The 21,860-nt window shown below is 33.1% G+C and overlaps 1 protein-coding gene across 1 annotated transcript in view; it reads right to left on the bottom strand.

The window, feature by feature from the left end:
• Positions 1-21,860, bottom strand: part of LOC148956118 (circadian locomoter output cycles protein kaput-like) — a 519,799-nt gene that overhangs the window by 200,195 nt on the left and 297,744 nt on the right. The window contains exon 6 of the mRNA XM_089094058.1: positions 7,163-7,357. Coding sequence (XP_088950184.1) covers positions 7,163-7,357 — 195 coding nt within the window. The remainder of the gene's footprint in view (positions 1-7,162; positions 7,358-21,860) is intronic.

Consider the following 21,860-nt stretch of genomic DNA (forward strand, 5'->3'; position numbering starts at 1 on the left):
AAATGGGGGAACTAAGGGAACGTTAGAGTTCCTTTTGGATTTATTTAAACGAAATACTTACCCCCGCCTCGCACAGAAAGTTAAGAAAGAAGCACAAGCCGTATTTATAGTCGACTCTCGTGGAACTCAAGCCCCATTTAACTCAACCCCCGTGCAACTGAACCCTCCATGTAACTGAACCCCTGTATAACCGAAACCCTGTACAACTGAACCCTCGTGCTACTGAACCCTCTTGCACCTCGACCCAATTTAACTAAACCCCCGTGTAACTATACCCCCTTTAACTGAACCCTCGTGCAACTCTAGCCCCATTTAACTCAACCCCCTGTGCAACTGAACCCTCCATGTAACTGAACCCCTGTATAACCGAAACCCTGTACAACTGAAACCCTGTGCTACTGAACTCTCGTGCTATTGAACCCTTCTGCAACTCGACCCAATTTAACTAAACCCACGAGTAACTGTACCCCCTTTAACTGAACCCTCGTGCAACTCAACCCTCCAAAGCAACCCATCTCCCTCAAAGACTTTTCAGCCATTTCTTGTTAAATTTTTTTTATTTCTAAACTATTTTAAATTGACAATACTCTCCAAAACATCACTTGTGTATTATACAGTACACAATCACTCCATCTCCAATTTGCAAATCACATTACCCCCTTTTTTGCAAATGTTAATCAAACATTTCCGATTCGTCGTTAGGCATTTTTCATAGACTGATGTTGTTTCAAATTTATAACAAATTACCTGAGTTAACAACTTCTTCGGGGTTATCTTAACTGCTAATCAGTTTAATCCTTTTTTTTCTCCACTGATACAATCCAATCACTAATTAGAATCATTCACACTCCTATTATTCAAAAAATTAATTAATTTTATTCAATGTTTGCGTAAATTAAGTTATAGGCAATACCGGTTTAGAAAAACTAGAATAGTGACAAAATTTGATAACCCTTTTTTTTATTAATCTTAATAAAATCCGGTCACTAATTAAAATCGTTAACACTCCTATTATTCAAAATAATAATTAATATCGTTCATTGTCTACGTAAATTAAGTTATAGGCAATACTGGTTTATAAAAACTAGAATAGTGACATAATTTAATAATCATTTTTTTTTCTCCACCTTCATACAATCCAATCACTAATTAGAATCATTCACACTCCCTATTATTCAAAACATTAATTAATATCGTTCATTGTCTACGTAAATTAAGTTATAGGCAATACTGGTTTAGAAAAACTAGAATAGTGACATAATTTCACTTTATCGACCCTCAAATTCCATTATGTGAGAGGATACTCCCTCTCTTTGAAAAGGTGAAGAGCTTCTATAGAATAACGTAGAAATTCCTATATGTCTCCGCAAATAACATGGAGATTGCTATATGTCTACGCAAATCCAGACGAAGCATACTACTAAGAGCTTCCAGGGAGCGCAGGATTGGACGGTACAGCTCAAGAAAACGAACGACTGAATCGTGTCGCTCCACCCATCTTGTTTCGCAGAGTGCGGTTAAAGTATGTTTCCTCAAATCCAGTAGTATTTTATTGATCTTCTCTTTTTAATTCTGTGTCCTGAGTGGGGAAGTATGGTAAAAACTTCAGACTTGTGAAACCGAAGAAATGCTTAAACGCCAGAATACAGCATACAGAATAGATGACCAAGTTGAGACTGTGCGCACTACAATGGACGTAAAGCGACTTCGGATACTTTTCACGTTTAACAGCCTGGACACCCCTAAGATGCCCACTCATCGCTGCTGCACCGTCATATCCCTGACCAACCATCTTGTCCAGAATAAGACCAAGGCTTTCGAGAAATTGCAGGATTGATGAAGCCAGACCTTGTCAAATCAGAAACTGGGGTAAAATCAAGGAATTCCTCATGCAAGTTCCCTTTGAAAGTGTAGCAGACGCAAACAGACAGCTGCTCGGTATTTGAAACGTCCGCCGTTTCATCGGCAAGCACTGAAAAGCATGGCTTGCGTTTACTCTTTCCACAATTCAGAAACATCCCTGGTCCACTTGGGCGCGAAAAACGACGTAATGTCACACTTCCTCTTCATGTTGAAAATCGCTCTTCTCTTATCCAAGTCCGAAATTGAACTGAACTGAACTGACTATATTGTACTCTCTTACAACATTTACCTCGAGCCCCCATTAATCCTAATTTACTATGCATGGTCTGACCTAATTTACCTCCTAATTTACCTAATTTAAATCCTAATTTACCTCGAGCCCCCATTAATCCTAATTTACTGTGCAAGGTCTGACCTTGCATAATCAGGCGAACATGGGGTTACCTAATCGCGTAAGCTGATCACACCCGTTTACCCACAAAATTGCAATAGGATTTTTGTATGCCACAAAATGCAATAGGATAATAGCGCATATTAACCCTAATTTACTGTGCAAGGCGAAAAAAGATCAGAGGGCAACTAGCCCCTCCGCCCTCAACGCCTTTGGGCGTGTCGGATGGATAAACCCATCAAATAAAAATTTCAGGTGACCATTTTGTTAAAAATAGTTCAACCATCAGATATTAAAACTCCAGGGTCGATACAACCCCTCAGGGCCCAGGAATAGGTGTTGTAAGTTATACTCTGTGGATATATATGGTTCTTATACAAGGGATACTCGTATAAACTTCAGAGAAGGCTCATTTGATTGAAAATAGAAAGTTCTAGTTCAATTTTAAAGATTCAAAAGAGACAAAAGCTTAATCTACTCCCCCCATGCCCTTTTTCCCCAAACCCATCTGATAAAAGACTTTAGATAACAGTTTTTCAAAAAGTCGTTCAAACCTCAAGCGATACGAACTTCAAGGCTGACTCGCACCCATTTTTCATTTTGAGACTTCTACACTGACATCAGTTTTGATATTTTGATAAATAGGCCTATTTGATTATTTTTTTTAAGTGCGATTTTGAAATAAGGAATTTTTAAAAACTTGAAATTTTTTGCAACCAAAAACAAACAAAAATTAATTAAACAAACTTTCCGAAAAATAAGTTTTTCAAAGAAAAGTAAAGGCCATTTTAAACTTAAGCTCAGCATATACAAATACCTTTTAAAATTCAAACTCAAAACGACCAGAAATTACTATTAATGAATAAATGAAACCCAAAACGAACAGAAATTAAATAAACAATCATAGCAAAAACATACAACAAGTAATGATATAAATGAATAAATATAATCTTAAAGCGAGTAATCCTTAGATTGAATATGAGAATAGAGCTTAAGACGAAAAAAATATTTTCCCATTGAAATAGAAATTAAACATAAAACGAACAGAAATTAAATAAACAATCAATGCAAACAAACATACAATAGATATTAATGTAAATTAATAAATAAATCTTAAAACGAGTTAAACTTAAATTGAATATGCAAATCAAGCTTGAAAAAAAACGAAAATCACCACAAACAAGAGTTTGGGTATGACCTCCTTCTCTCACTGTAAAAGTCTAAAACCTACTGCGTCATTGGCGCTTTACTGAAAACTATATGGGTCTTGAACAGTTTTGGAAAGTATAAATAACATCAAATTGAATATTTGATGTATATAGTGATATTAATTGTTGAAAGATCCATCAGTTCAAGAATTTATTTCACTGTAATTGTATTTTTATTTTCAATACTGTAAGAACTGGAAAAGAAAATAATTGTAAAATAATCAGTTTTCAGTTAAGTGCCAATGACGCAGTAGGCTCTTGGTTTTTATTTACAGTTAGGAAAGGAGGCAGTATCCAAACACTTGTCTGTAGCGAAACCATATTCGTCTTGAAGAACTTTAGAAAGAACTAATAAACTAAAATGGACATTTGCTTTATAAAGATATTAATTGCTGAAAGCTCATCAGTTAAAAATGTTTCAGTAATTTTAATGTTAATTTCTAATAATAAGAACAAACGAAAGTATTTGAAATAAAATTGGTCTTCAGTAAAGCGCCAATGACGCAGTAGGTTTTAGACTTTTACAGTGAGAGAAGGAGGTCATACCAAAACTCTTGTTTGTGGTGATTTTTGTTCGTTTCAAGCTTGATTTGCATATTCAATTTAAGTTTCACTCGTTTTAAGATTTATTTATTTAATTACATTAATATGAATTGTATGTTTGTTTGCATGGATTGTTTATTTAATTTCTGTTCGTTTTAGGTTTTATTTGTTCTTTAGTAGTAATTTCTAGTCGTTTTGAGTTTGAATTTTAAAAGGTATTTTTATCTGCGGAGCATAAGTTTAAAATGGCCTTTACTTTTATGTGAAAAACTTATTTTTTGTCAAGTCCTCTTTTAATTGATAAGAGAAAACAACTTGGAAATATAGCTGCTGGGTCACCAGAAAAACGATTATTATACTTGGAAAGAGCATAAAAAAGGCATCGACTGGAATGTTCATTATATTCGTAGGTCACTTATGTAAATTATTCAATATTTACCAGACAATTTCGATTGGGAGGATCAAAATATAATAGAGCATAAATTGCCCTGCTGATCCTCCCCTTTGAATAAATATTAGCAACCGGTCTTTGGCAATTACTTCTGAAATTTTAAAATGTCAGATACGACCTTTAGGAGTAGTAGTGACGTCACTGATGTCACTAGACGCAGCAGTGACGTCACTTTAGGCGTAGTAATGCCGTATTCATAAATACGGCATTGTATAACGCCAAACTGAGATAAGAAACAAGATGTCTTCAGTGGTCCTTCAAAAAGTGGACACGGACAAACATTATAACTTTTCAGCTGAAAGATTCAAGAGGCGTATGAACGATGAGACGAGCAATTGCCTCTTAAGAACGACTTGGAAGTACCATAGTGATCCATGCGTTACTGAACGAGAACCAAGAGTTCATTAAGATGAGAATCGTTATTCGCTTCAAGCAGCGAATCAGAATCTCGTTTTTATGATATAATAATTGTTATCAAACAGTTAATAATAGCGAAATGTAAGCATGGACGACCCGGGTCAATAGTAACCGAAACTCTAAAAAACGGAAGGTTGATACCAATAGATACATCAAACGAATTAGATTTTAATGCTGATTTCAAATATATAAGTTTAGTCTTATCCATCAAAAGTTAAGCGCCTGAGAAAATTTGGCTGATTTTGGAAAAAAGTGGGAAAGACCCCCAAAACATTATAAAACCTTAATGAAAATTACACCATCATATTCATCGTATCAGAGAACCCTACTGTAGAGGTTTCAAACAGGTATCTACAAAAATGTGGAATTTTGCATTTTTTGCCAGAAGAAAGATCCCGGATGCGTTTTTATTGTTTTTTTTCCCAGGGGTGATCGTATCGACCCGGTATTTCTAGAATATCGTGGGAGGGCTCATTGGAACGTAAATTGAAAGTTCTAGTGCCCTTTTTAAGTGACCAAAATATGGAGGGCAACTAGGCCCCCTCCTACGCTCATTTTTTTCCCAAAGTCACCTGATAAAAATTTTGAGATAGCCATTTTGTTCAGCATGGTCGAAAATATGATAACGATGTCTTTTAGGATGACTTAATCCCCCAAAGTCCCTGGGGGGAGGGCTGAAAGTTATAAACTTTACCCAAAGTTAACATATAGTATTGGTTATTGGGAAGTATACAGACGTTTTCAGGGGGGATTTTTTCTGGTAGGTGGGGGGGTCGGGGGTAAACGGGGAGGATCTTTCCATGAAGGAAGTTTTCATGGGGAAAGGGACATTGCTATGAAGGGAGCGCCGGGTTTCCCAGCATTATTAAAGAAAAAGATCAGAAATTAGATAAAAAAACAAGTTTTTCAGCTGAAAGTAAGGAGCAACATCAAAACTTAAAACGAACAGAAAATATTACGTATATGATTGGGTTCACCCCCAAGTCAATACCTCGTTCTTTAAGACAAAGATTTTTTAGTGCTTTCATAGGAGCTATTTATTATAATTAACGGCATTTGTGATTAAGCGGTCATTTTTAAAGAATTGGAACATAATTTCGAACTTTAGCTTAAAGAGCAATGTATTGACTAGGGGGTGAACCCCCTAATACGCGTATTAAAAATCTATGAATATAGAAGTTCGTTACGTAAGTTAATTCGTAAGTTATGTATATTTATTACTAATACAAACGTTCGTAAATAAAATTTAACGACTTTCGAGAAAGCCATTTAACCAAATAAAATTAAAATTAATGTGCAAATTTTGTTTTAATTATTCATGTACGGTGAGCCAAAATCAAAACCTGCATTAATTCAAAAACTTTCAAAAATTAAGTAAAAAAAATAAGTTTTGTAACTGAAAGTAAGGAACTAAGTTAACACTTAAAACGAACAGAAATTATTCCGTATATGAAAGGGGCTGTTCCCTGCTCGACGCCTCGCTCTTTACGCTAAATTTTGACTTTCTCACCACTCTATTTTTTTAAACAATAAAAAACTTTCGCGTAAAGAGCGAGGCGTTGAGGAGGGGACAGCCCCTTTCATATACGGAATAATTTCTGTTCGTTTTAAGTTTTAACGTTGTTCCTTACTTTCAGTCAAAAAGCTTGTTTTTTTTTATTTAATTAACAATACAAAACACTGGAAGATTGTGTATGAAAACTTTGACTTTTTAGTCAAAGCTTTGGAGTGTTAATAGTTCTCGACAGTTTGAAAGATTATCTTACACAGCGCAATCAAATTGATGAACGTTTATCCGCAATTTAACGTAGTTAACTTGATATTTTGACATGCAAATTTTATTCAGATTATCACAAGTTCATTATTCGGTTCAAAAGCGTATGAATAATTATACAAAGATAAAAATAAAAAAAAATCGAGGGATAAGTCTGGTAACCTACAGTCTCACGTGAGAAAAATAACGGAGAACAGATTTCGCCTTGTTTTAATTTATGTAAGAAGATTAGTAGATACCCCAGCCTCCTCTCTTGAATTTGCGTCCATATTAGACGATTAAAATAACTAGCCTTTCTGTAGTTCTGAACTAAAAACCTTTCTGAACATGTAGCTCGTGAATGCTTCAATTGGAAGAAGAATAACAAATGAGAGTTCTTATCAAACTTTAGAATTATCAGTGCTATTCGTATTATTCACGAAAATGTCCGAAAATGAAGGATTCTTATTACTGTTATTCGTCAATTAAGAAGAACCACAATACTAAATAAGATGAGGATTAGTGTGCTCACTTACCCTTTTGGAAGCTTCCGTGTCGGATTTTCTGTCCAATTATACATGCTTTATTTGTTTCTTTATTCTTTATGTGTCCCCAAATAGTGGCTGGTTCATATACCATTTTTTCATTCCTGGATGTGCATCTTAAGCCAATCCTAGCCACAACACTCTTAGTGCCTGTTGTCTTTGATGATCCTGATGTGCCATCAAAATCTGCGAAAATTTTTGAAGTTAACTACAATTTAATAGAAAGGAAACGATTTTGCAAGAAATATACGGAATACGGTGGTAAAGTATACCAGTGTTTAGGGCCATCATTTGGAAATTTTTCCAAAAATTCCCATATTTTAAACATATTTTACAGTCAAAATAAGGTTAGAACTTGAACAAACTGCAACAAAAATTATTTTTTTACCATTCAATGGGAAAAAATGAACTTATTAACATATCTAAAATCAGCATCGCTACCTTGACGTGAAATGGGTTGAATTTGTCCCCAAAGTAGGGAAAAAGGGACAAAAAGCTAGAAAATTTAATTTCGTGATAATATATAGAAATTATGGGGCTATTGAAGTCATCGAGGATGCAAATGAAGGTAAAAGGATCATGACCTGTATAACAGGGATATTTTTTTCAAATTCCTCCTTAAAGTTTCAAGTTGGAGAGGTAAAGTCCGAAAATCAACGAAATATTCTATTTCAGTGAGGTAAGAGTCCTTTCTAGAGTTTTGTTGATCGTAGATAACGAAACAGGAAAAGAAAAAGACTTAGAACCAGTAAAACTCCCGCAATTGCAATATTACGGAATATAAATTACATGCTTCTTCTCTAGAACTGGATGACTTTTACTGAAACTGCTGTGAAGTGTTTTTTGTGGTATTTGGGTGTTTTAGTCGTAGATGCATTTATTCTCCCTTTATAGGGGAGATAAACTCTGGCCCTAAGGTAATTTAACTTTGGTAGCGTGCCTTAAGCTATGACCGAACTAATGAGGCGTACCGACTGGGTCTATTCGAGGGGCTAAAGGTAGATCGTAGAGAGGTTGTCTAAAACACAATACTTTTATTTAATTTACACATAATAATCACAGATATAAATATGCTACTGGGACTTGCTGCCCCAAGTAGACCACAAGTCTCAAAAACTACAATAATATATAATAAGATACATAGACACTTACAATGATAAGACAAGATTTCAAGGTATCTCTAAAAACAACGGACCAGAGGTAAGTCCGGTATAAAGTTAGCATCAGTCCACCCCTTCCCATAAAATGTATCTTTTATACATTTTATCAACCACACCTTCCCACGTAATCGCTAGGAAGTGGTAATTTCTCAATTTCCCGTTAAACAGAACTTGGCAGGATATGTTCCTTATCTTAATAAAAAGTGGTATTTCAAAACTTCATATTTGCGTCTTATATATTTTTATTAAATTAATAATTAACTAAATTAGAAAGCTTTACCACAATACTACCGATTTAAAGAAGAATTGTCGCAATTCTCAATATTTTACTTTTAAAACAACTTAATTTTGTTTACAGCTATTATGCTGCCATTTTTGGGTCATTATGTACATCTACCCTTAATGGGTTTCCTAGGGTCATGTTTCTCGTACAATATAGGCCATGTTCTATTTTTGTCGAAGGATTTCAATTTGAAATTCATCCTTGTTTCTCTTTTTTTCTGTCTCTATGACTGAAAATTACTCTTTTATCCTTCTTCATATGCAACTTCTGTTTTAACTTGACCCCAAAAGGCTTAAACATTATATTAGTGGTTTTGCTTAAATTAGATTTATATTAGAAAAGTTTTATGATTTTTTTTAGTTTAAATTTAATTCCCATTAATAATTTAATTTATCTGTGTGATGTGGTTACTATACCGTTTATTTTTCCTTTTAGAATTACCTTGGATAAATTACATATAACATTATTGATTTTTAAATTTTCACATGATAGTATCAGGATATATTTGAAGTGGCTTCAAAATTTGTTACTTTCCAAAAATATGTCAAAATATGATTGAAAGAAAAAATGGATCTAAAAGGATGCTAAGAAAAATTGTATTTCCGAAAAATAATAGCTAAGGCTGTATCTAAAATAAACATTCACATTAGAATACATATAAAGCATATAATTTTACATATATAGAAGAAAGAAACACTAAATTTATTTGCTAAATTAATTACTTTTATTTACTTTTCTCTCTTTTAATTACTCCAAAAATAATATCCCGCTTAAATCGAAACATTATGTTTCTTGCTGGATTATTCTTTCAAACTTAACACTAAACGGATTATTTCACAATAAAAAGTATTTATACGTTGACTCAAAGTCAAACCTTTACATATACATTAAATCACTAGTTAAAACTTAAAGTAAGTTAAAACAGAGCATATATATACAAGCAATGTGTAATAACTTACACAAGTATTGTTTTTATTTGCAAAACTAGATAGGATATTTAACTGCTCGTTAAAATTTAAAGCATTTAAAAAATAAAATAAAACACAGTGTAGACTAGCATTTGAATTAATTCCAATTAGTGTTTTATGAATTGCTCATGAAGTATTAATGTAGAATACTTCTTGAATGATATAAAAATAAAAAAACAACAAATACTTAACATATTAATTCACTATATTTACATGGATAGTTTAGGTTATATATATATATATATATATATATATATATATATATATATATATATATATATATATATATATATATATATATATATATATATATATATATATATATATATATATATATATATTAACAGAAGTTATGTTGATACTTAACTTAATTGTTAAAAACAAATAATAATTATGTACTCTAATAATTTATTTAATCACTGCAATATTTATTCTTTGTACAACTTTTAAATAAGTCCGTCAAGACTTTTATATGATAAGTCCTAACTGCAAGTAAAATATTTACAAAATAAAAGCAACTCCAACAAATAGATTTATGCACTATAACTGATAACTGTGATTAACCTCTATATAAGGGCTTGGCAATAGTTCATATAACATGACTTCGCTCAAACTTTTCAGACTTTTGAGCTTTCTAATTCTTTTCAAATTTTTGGTACTTGAGACAGTTTTATAACATTTTTGTCTGTAATCTCTCTTTTTTTCAGCTTTAATGTCCTTTTGGTATAAGGCTCCCTTTACAGCTTAGATCTGATATGCTAAAAATTTTTGCTGTTCATCTTATACCTCTTATGCCATTATCAAATGACTTGGCCTGTATTCTGAAAGTTTGCTTACCAGGACTGCCTTCTGGTAGCTCCTTATAACGTTTCCAGGTCCTCTTGTCATGGGCTATATCTAAAAGGACTATTCTGAACCTGCACACACAATAATTAATTATCTATAGTATTGCCACACTTTTTTTTGTGGCCACAGTTACCTCTTGGGCTATTTTTTTATCAGAAAAGGGGCCCTTCTGAATAAAATTGCCGTGCCTTCTTTTACTTTTGCTTGCATTTTTTTTAATTTTTCTGAACACGACTTCCACATAAAAGAGCGAAATTTTTTCCTGTCCACATGAAGCATTTCTCAAATATTTCTATTACTTTCAACCCGCGTTAACCACTATACTGGTGGTTCTGTATAATTAATACTACTTATTGTGTACCTATTTAGTACAATTTTCATACTAGTCTCGTTCGGTCAGTTCAATATGTGTGTAAAACAGAGTTTAACTGACTCCATTCAGTTTCTTTTCCTTTTAATTTCGTCTGGCTATATTTTCAACTTGAACCCTTCTCTTTTTTTTATTCGTTATTTCAATGGAGCCTAAGGTTTTTTTCAAGTCTTTTTCCGCTTTTTCAGTAAAATAGGTCTTTCCTAAGCCTATATTTATATGTTTCACGTATTTTTCAAAACTCTTAACAAGTTTTTATGCTGATTGCCCTTCTATGGTAAAATTCATTATCTCCTTATTTTTTAAGAGGTGGGGGGGGGGTCTAATTTCGCAACCTGTATTTTTTTGACATTATTTAAATTTCTCTGTCTAAAAGTCTTTGTGTTAGAAAATTACTGTATTTTTCAGATGATTCTTAGAACATTTTGAATTAAGTCTTGCCCCGCATTTGCTAGTTCTCATTTCTTCATAAAAATGCAATTTTTACGACATACTGGATACAGATTTTATTTTAGTTTTAATTACGATCTTATTTTCTTTGCCAAAGCGAGACAACAATTTTCTTTGCAATGCTACATAGCTTTGAATGCGATTTCCACTATCTGTGGTTTATTGATAAGCTTAAATCTGAGAACGTTGTATGAATAAATTTCTATTCATTACTGCAAGTTTTTTTGTTGTGTAATTTTATATTTTATTTTCAAAGAAAAAGTGGATACATTTAGTTTTTGTTAGGGTTCAACGGATTGGGATTTGGGTGTTTGGGTTGGCACAGGTGAAAACCAATTGTTTAAACTAGGGATCTCCTGTGCCAATTCGTTTTCTCAGATCCAGTACATCGCTAGAGTTAAAATTATTACCTTGAACTATGAACTGTAGTTTGCTTGTGACGATGGGGTTAATTTTTTTTTTGGATTATTTTTAATGGATTTTGTCGTTGGCTTACTCCTCCTGGTAAGTTTTTAGGTTATAACATATTTTTATGTTGCTTTCGGTTCCTTTTACTTAGCACCCATTTTTTCCTTCTAAGCTTATTCTAAGTTTCGCTTAAATCTTTATAGCGCTTAATTATTTTCTTAATTTTTTTTTTATTCTTTTTCACCTAGTGTAACTAATAAAAAAAATTATTATATTTTACTATAACTAATTTTAATAAGACTACAGCTAGCTTGTACATGTATTGCGCAATTAATGTAAACTCTTGCTGTTTTTCCTATTATAATTATTTTAAATTTGTTCAAAACATTTTTTTTTTAATTCTACTGGTTGTGTCACCTCAGAGAGTCAAAGGTCAGTAGATGCATTGCATGTACTTAACAACGAGAGACCAGCAGTGATTGAGCTCAACTCCAAATTTTCTAGCGTCCAGTGACTCTATTTCCGTAGTCACGCCTCCTTCGTTTTTTTTCACAGCCCCCAATTTTTGTTCTAATATACATATCAAAAGAATTGTCCTTTAATGCTGATTCTAAATATATATTGTTTATTAAGTTTACCTTAACCCGTATAAAGTTAGGAATTTGAACGTTAATTATTGTAATATAAACTGTAACGTCCTGTGTAAATGTTACCGTAATATTATTTCTATTTAGTTCCTGGATACAATCTACTTGTAGGCTAATTTGAATATAAGGGACAATTGGCTTCACTTTATTTGTTTCTACTATCAGACCGTGTTTTATCTGATAAACAGTCTACCTGATATTCGACTAAACTCTACTGATTTATAATTAGACTAGACTTGAGGATGATTCGTCATTGAGTAACCGTAAGAGTAGACCAGAATTAACAATATTAGCGATCCCAAAAGGATGCATTGCCTTCTCTGTTTGTACTAATGTGGGCTTATATTCTTTGTAAACAAGCATGAACAGTGGCTTGTTTTACATCTACATGGCTCAAAAGCAGCCATGGTTTAAAATTCAAATTTGAACTTTCTTCGGACAAATTTTGTGCTGCTTATTCAGAATTTGAACTTTTTCTAACACCATTATTCAGATGAAGGTCCTCTGTGTAGGTAAAAGTGACCCTTTTAAGACCCATCCCCATGCCTCCATTTTCTGTGATTAACGGTTTCTTTTTCCGAACTTCTCGCCTTATGCAGAGTTCGCATCAGAGATGGATAACAACTCTTTTTTTTGCTTCCTTTGGCGACTTTTGCCAAGCTACTACATTTGTCTTCTTACATATAAGGTAACTTTTCCCGTTTTTTTTCATTCCTTTCTTCAAGTAATTTAATTATATATTTATCTATCTTTTCCTTCCCTTTGCTTGTGAAACTACATAACTAACCTAGTATTTGTTAGCTTTAACAAAGGTAATTCTATTGCTTATTACGTCGTAAGATGCCATATTTTCGAAGCATCTCTACTCCTAAAACACTCGGAAATGGCAGCTTCTAACCTATAATTGTTCGGACCACAATTTATGTGCTTCCTTTGCTAAATTGTAGCAGTGTTATCCTTGAACAATAAGTCTATAGCCTGTACCTGTAGTAAGGCTGAATTAGGACCCTATTTGCTACTATTATGCCTAAAATTCTTCTGTTTCTACCAACGTTTCATTGGTCCAGCTAGATTTTGCTTTTCTTTACGTATTATCTTTTATTCACGCTGCAAATAGTTTATTATTTAGTAATATACGGCACTACTACATTGCATTTATTACTAACACTAAAAAAAACTACTAATTATACACTTGCTTCTACTTGCTTTTTTCCATTTTATCTATTGTAGCCAAATCTTTGAGGGGATACAAATCTATTTCTAATAGCCAAAGTTCGAGCAAAGCTGCTTGGAGTTTCGCTAATTTGAGCGCCGCTAAAAAAGAAGTCAATTTACTAACCCCTTCTGATAAAGTAATTTCGATTTTTTTTTATTATTTTGCAGCCTTATTCAGTCTCCTCGACACAGTTTTTCCGCAATGCCATCAGTTGTTGTAATGTGTATTGCGTGGTATTTGAGTGGTGTAGTCGTAGATGCCTTTATTCTCCCTTTGTAGGGGAGATAAACTCTGGCCCTACGGTAATTTAACTTTGGTAGCGTGCCTTCGGCTTTAACCGAACTAATGAGGCGTACCGACTGGTTATATTCGAGGTACTAAGGGTAGACCGTTGAGAGGTTGTCTAAAACACAATACTGTTATTTAATTTACACATAATCATCACGTATATAAATATGCTACTGGGACTTGCTGCCCCGAGTTGACCACAAGTCTCAAAAACTACAATAATATATAATAAGATACTTAGACACTTACAATGATAAGACAAGATTCCAAGGTATTTCTAAAAACAACGGACCAGAGGTTAGTCCAACATAAAGTTAGTATCAGATCACCCCTTCCGATAAAATGTATCTTTTATACATTTTTATCAACCACACCTTCCCACGTAATCGCTAGGAAGTGGTAATTTCTCAATTTCCCGTTAAACAGAACTTGGCAGGATGTGTTCCTTATCTTAACAAAAAGTGGTATTTCAAAACTTCATATTTGTGTCTTATATATTTTTACTAAATTAATAATTAACTAAATTAGAAAGCTTTACCACAAAACCCTAAATTAAGAAAGTTTTTTTTTAAGATTGAATAGACGGAATTAGGGTGTAGAAAACATCTTAATCAAAGTCTGGGGCTTCAAGAAATATAAAGTATGACTCATTTAATAATATAGCAAAATTGACTAATATAAAAATTAGAAAATGAACTAGATAACTTTGGTTATGATCATTTTTAAAAATATATGGCTAAATATTCAAATATTTTGAAAATACCATGTTTATAGGAAGTGATATCGCAGACAAGTAGCGCATGGCAGAAAAATATGAAATTGTAGACTTCTATTCCAAGCTTAGTTTTCATTATTTGTATGTCCTGCGTAACACCTAAACTGCCTTGTTTCGCTTCAGAAGAATAATACATGTTGTTAGAGCGAAATTGGCATGAAAGAGCAAAACCAAGCAAGTCAGTATAATCACCAACTAGCAGAGTAAGAAGAATATATGACTTCTAAACCACTTTTTTAAGATCTTCCCATCCGCGTCACCTTCTGCGTGAACAACTTCGGTCCCCCTTTTATATTCGCATTCACTGAGTATTTGGATGAGCCTCGTCATAGGTTTTTTGTTAGATAGAAATTACTCCGTGGACATTTGAAGATATATATCTGCTGTAAACAACACCTTTCTTCCGTTAAATTTCACACGTCTGCTTTGTGTCTGGTCTTTTGTTGCAGATCCTCCATCATATCAGTCAAAACCACTGCAGGGTATGAGTAACGCGTCTTGATAAAAGCCCAGTATTGGTCGATTATCATTGAAAAGCTGCTTTCAATCTCCCACTGAAGTGTATGAAGAAGAGATCCATCATACAAAAGGCGAAGGTTGGGCCCTGTTGGTTCTTTCCTATTTGAGAACAGATTATCTACGTGTTTATAAGCTTCAAATAAAGCTTTCGCAAGATCAGGCTAGTTTGGTTGCCTCATGGACCCATCGTCGTCATAGAGTGACGAAGGAACAACACATGATTCGTCTTTGGAACAGTGTCTTTATGGTATAATTGAACGTTTTGCAACAACCAAGAACCTCTGGAAGACTAGGCTAGGATTTATTTGCTTGATGTTCGGTGAGCTTGCTCTCTTGGCTGTCATGAGGGTTCCTTGTGATTTGTTTCTGAAAAAAAATTCTATACTGACTTATCAGCCATACCGTCAAGAATCACTGATCCCACTTTTAGAGCTACTTCCGTGTTTGATTCTAAGGGAGCCATTATTCAATTTACTATATTTCTAAATCCTTCACAATCTTCAAATAAATTTGAATTTTCACGCATTTCTATGACAAGCAATGTGTCTTCATGTTTTTTTGCCTTGAGACCCCAATCCCTTTGTCTCGTTCGCTAATCCAGTATCCCTTTCCTGTAAGTTCCTTTATGGGATAGTTTTACCTCTATGCAAGTAGGACACGACATAACCCAAAGATTTCTCTAAAATTCTTTCATTCCGCCTCAACCAGCAAGGCATTTAAAATTCTTAAGACTCCTCAAAAATTACTTTCCTATAACCAGGTCAGCTACCAACCCAGCCCACTACCTTTCTGAGCACTTTATCGTATAAAGGCCATCATCGTAAAAATATCTGTAAATTTCCGGGTAAACAACAGATAGCTTTTCTGTTTTCTGAAGGTGAATTCTCGTAGTCTTTGCATACTGGTTATGGCCTGCTGCAGTGAGATAGGGAAGCATGCTTTTTGCTATGTACATATGTTCTTCCCTAAGACCGGGTGTTTCTGCCCTTAAGAATCGCTGAGTTGTGCCAACCATATCGAGGTACTGCATCCAAAGCTTGACTGTTCTATTTCCACTAACTTACCCTCAATGAGTCATTTACAGAAAGCGTGCAATGCCCAAGCTATGATCATATTTCCTCGCAAAGCACAAGCTTCTGTTTTCACCGTCAATGAACGATTTCAAGAATTTCTTTCGGGCCTTATCTTTGCATAGAATGTCTTATGCAGCTGATAAGCCTATTTTCTACGACTCCGAAAGCTCCGTAAAAGTCATTTTTTCCAAAAAAATTTCACGATTTATATTTTTTTCCCCTGTCCCTTGCACTTTTAGGGCAGACTTAAAAAGTATGGCAACAAAATAGGGTAAGTTTTTGCCACTCAATAGCATTGGTATTAGTTTTCCACTTCAAACACCAATGAGTAATTTTCAGAAATATCCCTGTTATACTGGTGATGACCCATTTTTACCTTTGTTTACTTTATCTGCCAACCGTACTATCCCAGAGATTACATCGTTTTCTCTGTGTTATCGCAACGTGAATTTGTAGCTTTTTATCCCCTCTTCCGCACTTTAAGGATGAATTTGACCCATTTTGCCTAGAGTTATTGATGCTGATTTTGGATATGTTAATAAGAGTGTTTTTACCTTTTGAATGATACAAAAAATTATTTGGTGCAATTCGTTTAAGGTTTAACCCTATTTTGTCGTAACTTTATTGTACTAATACTTTATACATTTGAGGATTTTTGAATTGGTAACGAAGATAAATTTCCCCTTTCCCCTCCGCCAGAAAATTATTATGTGTATACACACCGAACTCTTCTTTTGAATTTACATTTAAGCATCCTGGCTATTTTATTTTTGGATTCTGGTGAGTTTTCATTTTTTGTCAAGAGTTTAGGGGATGAAAAGGAAGTATTAAGGGGTCAAACTGCACAAATTTAATTACTAGAATCGGTTCGCCAGTTTTACGTCGGATAAAAACCAAATCAAATAAACACAGCTCATTCTCCAATATCCATTCTATCGAATTTATCGCAAATTCAAATTGTTTGTTCTATTTTCTGTCATTTAGCATTACTTTCGACTGCTGTTTGGATTAATTTTTTATTTTGTACTTTCGTTTTTTTAAAGTTTACTTTTTTTTTAGGTTTTCTTTTCCTTTTTTTTACTCCACTTCTTTTTCGTGTATTTTTAAGCATACAATAATAATCTAAATGGGTCAAATAGGCCTGTTCCTAGCGGCCTCTATAACAAATTAAATAAAAAAGTTTTTCTAACTGAAAGTAAGGAACGACGTTAAAACTTAAAACGAACAGAAATTATTCCGTATATGAAGGGGGCTGTCCCCTCCTCAACGCCTCACTCTTTACGCTAAAGTTTTTTTTTATTGTTTAATAAAAATAGAGTTGCGAGAAAGTCAAACTTTAGCGTAAAGAGCGAGGCGTTGAGGAGGGGACAGCCCCCTTCATCTACGGAATAATTTCTGTTCGTTTTAAGTTTTAATGTCGTTCCTTACTTTCAGCTAGAAAAACTTGTTTTTTTTTTATTTAATTCTTGAACGGTTTTGAATTAATGCAGGTTTTGATTTTGGCTTATAATTAAAACAAAATTTGCATATTAATTTTCCTTTTCTCTGGTTAAATGGCTTTCTCGAAACTTGTTTAATTTTATTTACGAACGTTTTTATTAGTAATAAATAACTTACGAATTAACTTACGTAACGAACTTCTATATTCATAGATTTTTAATGCATATATTAATAAAAAAAAACTTTCCGAAAAATAAGTTTTTCAAAGAAAAGTAAAGGCCATTTTAAATTTAAGCTCAGGAGATGCAAATACCTGTTAAAATTCAAACTCAAAACGGCCAGAAATTACTATTACTAGTAATAATATAAATGAATAAATAGATCTTAAAGCGAGTAATGCTTAGATTGAATATGAAAATCAAGCTTAAAACGAAAACAAATATTTTGCTATTAAAGTATAAATGAAACTTAAAACGAACAGAAATTAAATAACAATCAATGCGAACAAACATACAATATATATTAATGTAAATGAATAAATAAATCTTAAAAGGAGTGAAACTTAAATTGAATATGCAAATCAAGTTTGAATCGAATAAAAATAACTACAAACAAGAGTTTGGGTATCGTCTCACTGCAGACGCCTAAAACCTACTGCGTCATTGGCGCTTTACTGAAAACCATTCTTTGAAATATTTTCACTTTTGTAACTTTAAGAAATGAAAAATTAATTAAGATTTTAGGGAATAAATATCAGCATATGTATATTAAATTGACAATGCACATATTTTTTCAGAAAACTCATTTGAATTTTTTTCAGTAAAGTACAAATTATATTCTGGCTTTTAGAAAGCATAGGGGTTTTGAACCCTACTCACACTAATTTATGCTCGTTTCGAGTTTGAATCTAATATTTATTTTAATTTTTGTTCGTTTTGGGTTTCATTTATTTATTGATACTAATTTGGGGTAGATGTATGCTTGGTATATTATTTGATAGTCCGGACGCGAGGTATTGAAAGAATGAACAATACCACGACGGAATGGGGCTGCTACGAGAATTAGCCTATCCTCCACCCTTAAATTGACCATGCGGATTCAAAAATACCAATGGCACTTGCTTGCAAGTGGTGGAACACTCGAAACTTGACATTTTATTATATTTTGGTGTTTCATGCAAGAAAATGCATGTTCCACAAAGTTTGAGGTGCAGTTTTCCGCTCAAATAGAAATGCCTAGAAGCCATAAAATGTTTTCATAACAAACTAACACGATTTGTTCACGATTAGAAAAAAAAATGGTACAGTTAAAAAAAAAATGGCAAATTTTTATGAGTCTTGAACAGTCTTGGAAAGTTTAAACAAAATCAAATTGAATATTAGATATATAATGATATTAATTGTTGAAAGATCCATCAGTTCAAGATTTTTTTTCACTGGAATTTTCATTTTAATTGTCAATACTGTAAGAACTGAAAAATAATAAATTTGTAATATACGAGTAATTTGTTTTCACTGAAGTACCAATGGCGCAAAAGGCTTTAGGTTTTTACACTTAAAGAAGGGGGCAGTATCCAAATTTTGTTTGTAGTAAAACTATATTTGTCTTGACCAATCTTGGAAATAACTAATAAATTAAACTGAATATTCGATGTATAATGATATTAATTGCTAAAAACTCATCAGTTCAAAATTTTACTGTAATTTTAATATTTATTTTCAATAATAAGTACAAAAGAAAACATTTGTAATATAATTCGTTTTCAGTAATGCGCCAATGACGCAGTAGGTTTAGGCTTCTGCAGTGAGACGATACCCAAACTCTTGTTTGTAGTTATTTTTATTCGATTCAAACTTGATTTGCATATTCAATTTAAGTTTCACTCGTTTTCAGATTTATTTATTCATTTACATTAATATATATTGTATGTTTGTTCGCAATGATTGTTATTTAATTTCTGTTCGTTTTAAGTTTCATTTATACTTTAATAGAAAAATATTTGTTTTTGTTTTAAGCTTGATTTTCATATTCAATCTATGCATTACTCGCTTTAAGATCTATTTATTCATTTATATTATTAGTTGTTGTAGGCCTACGTTTTTTGCTATGATTGTATATTTAATTTCTGTTCGTGTTGGGTTTCATTTATTCTTTAGTAGTAATTTCTGAAAAAATCACCCCTGAAAACGTCTGTATACTTCCCAATAACCAATACTATATGTTAACATTGTGTAAAGTTCATAACTTTCAGCCCTCCCCCCGGGGACTTCGGAGGATTAAGTCATCCTAAAAGACATTTTGATCCTATTTTTGACCATGCTGAACAAAATGGCTATCCCAAAATTTTGATCGGGGGACTTTGGGAAAAAAAATGAGCGTTGGATGGGGCCTAGTTGCCCTCCATTTTTGTTTGGTCACTTTAAAAGGGTACTAGAACTTTTAATTTACGTTCCAATGAGCCCTCCCACGATGTTCTAGGACCACTGGGTCGATACGATCACCCCTGGGGAAAAAAACAACAAAAAACAAACAAATAAACACGCATCCGTGATCTTTCTTCTGGCAAAAAATGCAAAATTCGACATTTATTTAGATAGGTGTTTGAAACCTCTACAGCAGGGTTCTCTAATACGCTGAATATGATGGTGTGATTTTCATTAAGGTTCTATTACTTTTAGGGGGTGTTTTCCCCTTTTTTAAAATCAGTCAAATTTTCTCAGCTCAACTTTTGATGGTTAAAACTAAACTTGATGAAACTAATATATTTGAAATGAGCATTAAAATCTGATTCTTTTGATATATCTATTGGTATCAAAATTCCGTTTTTTAGAGTTTCGGTTACCATTGAGCCGGATCGCTCCGTACTTACAGTTCGTTACCACGAACTGTTTGATAGAGGTTTCTCTCTAAGCTGTAAATAGATTCTGCATATACGGCTTTCAATTTCTGGATAGTCTTTCTAGGGCTTTCTTCTTTTGATACGGCCTTTTCATGTCATATGGGCCTTTCGGAAATTCTATGGATTTTGGAGATCCTACAAATACGACTTTTCGTACCTGTTTCGCCTTTACAGGTAGTTCTTCTTGCAATATGGCCTTTCTTAACGGTAAGATCTTGTTTCTGACGACCTCAATTACAAAAGAAATTTTCCTCCATTGTATAAACAGACCGTGGAAATATGATTTTTAGTTGATAAACCACTTAGGGATAAAAACCTCCTGATACATTGATTGTCAAAATAGTATGTGAAGAAGTATGAGAATCTTGATTTTGTGAGCAGTGAAACTTTATTCCTTCAATCAACTACAAAAAAGTATCTTAAATTAAATATACTTTGTGGGGTTGCTTTGTAAGTATACAACCGAAACAGATTGAGATTAATGTAGATAGAAAAGCAATAAAAATAAAATAAGTAAATAGATAAGAAAACGTATAGATATTTTTGCTTAAGGACATTATATAGCTCACTTCGTAAGCTTTATATTAAGACTTGTATTTTGTTTTCGATTATGGTTCAGACATTTATGTTTTCTCCAAATTTCCTACTTCTAGTTCTTAGAAGGCATATGGGTAATGATTGCAGGTAGGATTTCCATCCCTAGTGATTTATGACCACTTTTAGTGATTTTCTTTTTTTCAGTAATTTTCTTCTTATAGCAAATATTGTCCAATTTTCTCTTAAAAAATTATTTCACTACTTTGTCATCTGTCAAGAATTTATCTGACATATTTGGTCCTTATAAATATGCTACTGTTCTATCAACAAGGTCACCCAAAAATCCCACTTGCATCGTACTTTTTACTTATTTCAAACTAATTACTAAGTCAAAAAGTATTTTGAAAGTAACGTGAGAGAACCCCTTTGAAGACTAGAAAGCTGGTGTTGCATTCTAATTAGAAATTCTGAGGCGTTTCACAGAAGAGCCGGAGATGTCATTGTCTTACATAAAATACCACTCGAGAAAAGCTCAACATATCCTTCGGAGAATAATGACACTCGGAATAGACAAGGGAAAGAATACGGAATTAAGAAACTTGATATCCGAGAATAAGGGAGACAACTTTCAAGGGTTCTAGACAAAATCAATTTGACATTAAGGCCTTTCATAAAACCAAATGAAGAATCAGAGGTGCAGCTAATACTAAAAAATGCTAAAAGCCGTCTTCAAGCAGCAAAATTTGGAAGAAGAAGATGAAGAACCTTACATTTTTGCGCTCTCAAAACAAAAAGGTGTATCTGAAATGT

This window comes from Artemia sp. Qi Xiang Cuo, chromosome 1, assembly GCF_049724085.1.
Source record: "Artemia sp. Qi Xiang Cuo chromosome 1, ASM4972408v1, whole genome shotgun sequence".
In the NCBI taxonomy this organism is placed as follows: domain Eukaryota; kingdom Metazoa; phylum Arthropoda; class Branchiopoda; order Anostraca; family Artemiidae; genus Artemia; species Artemia sp. Qi Xiang Cuo.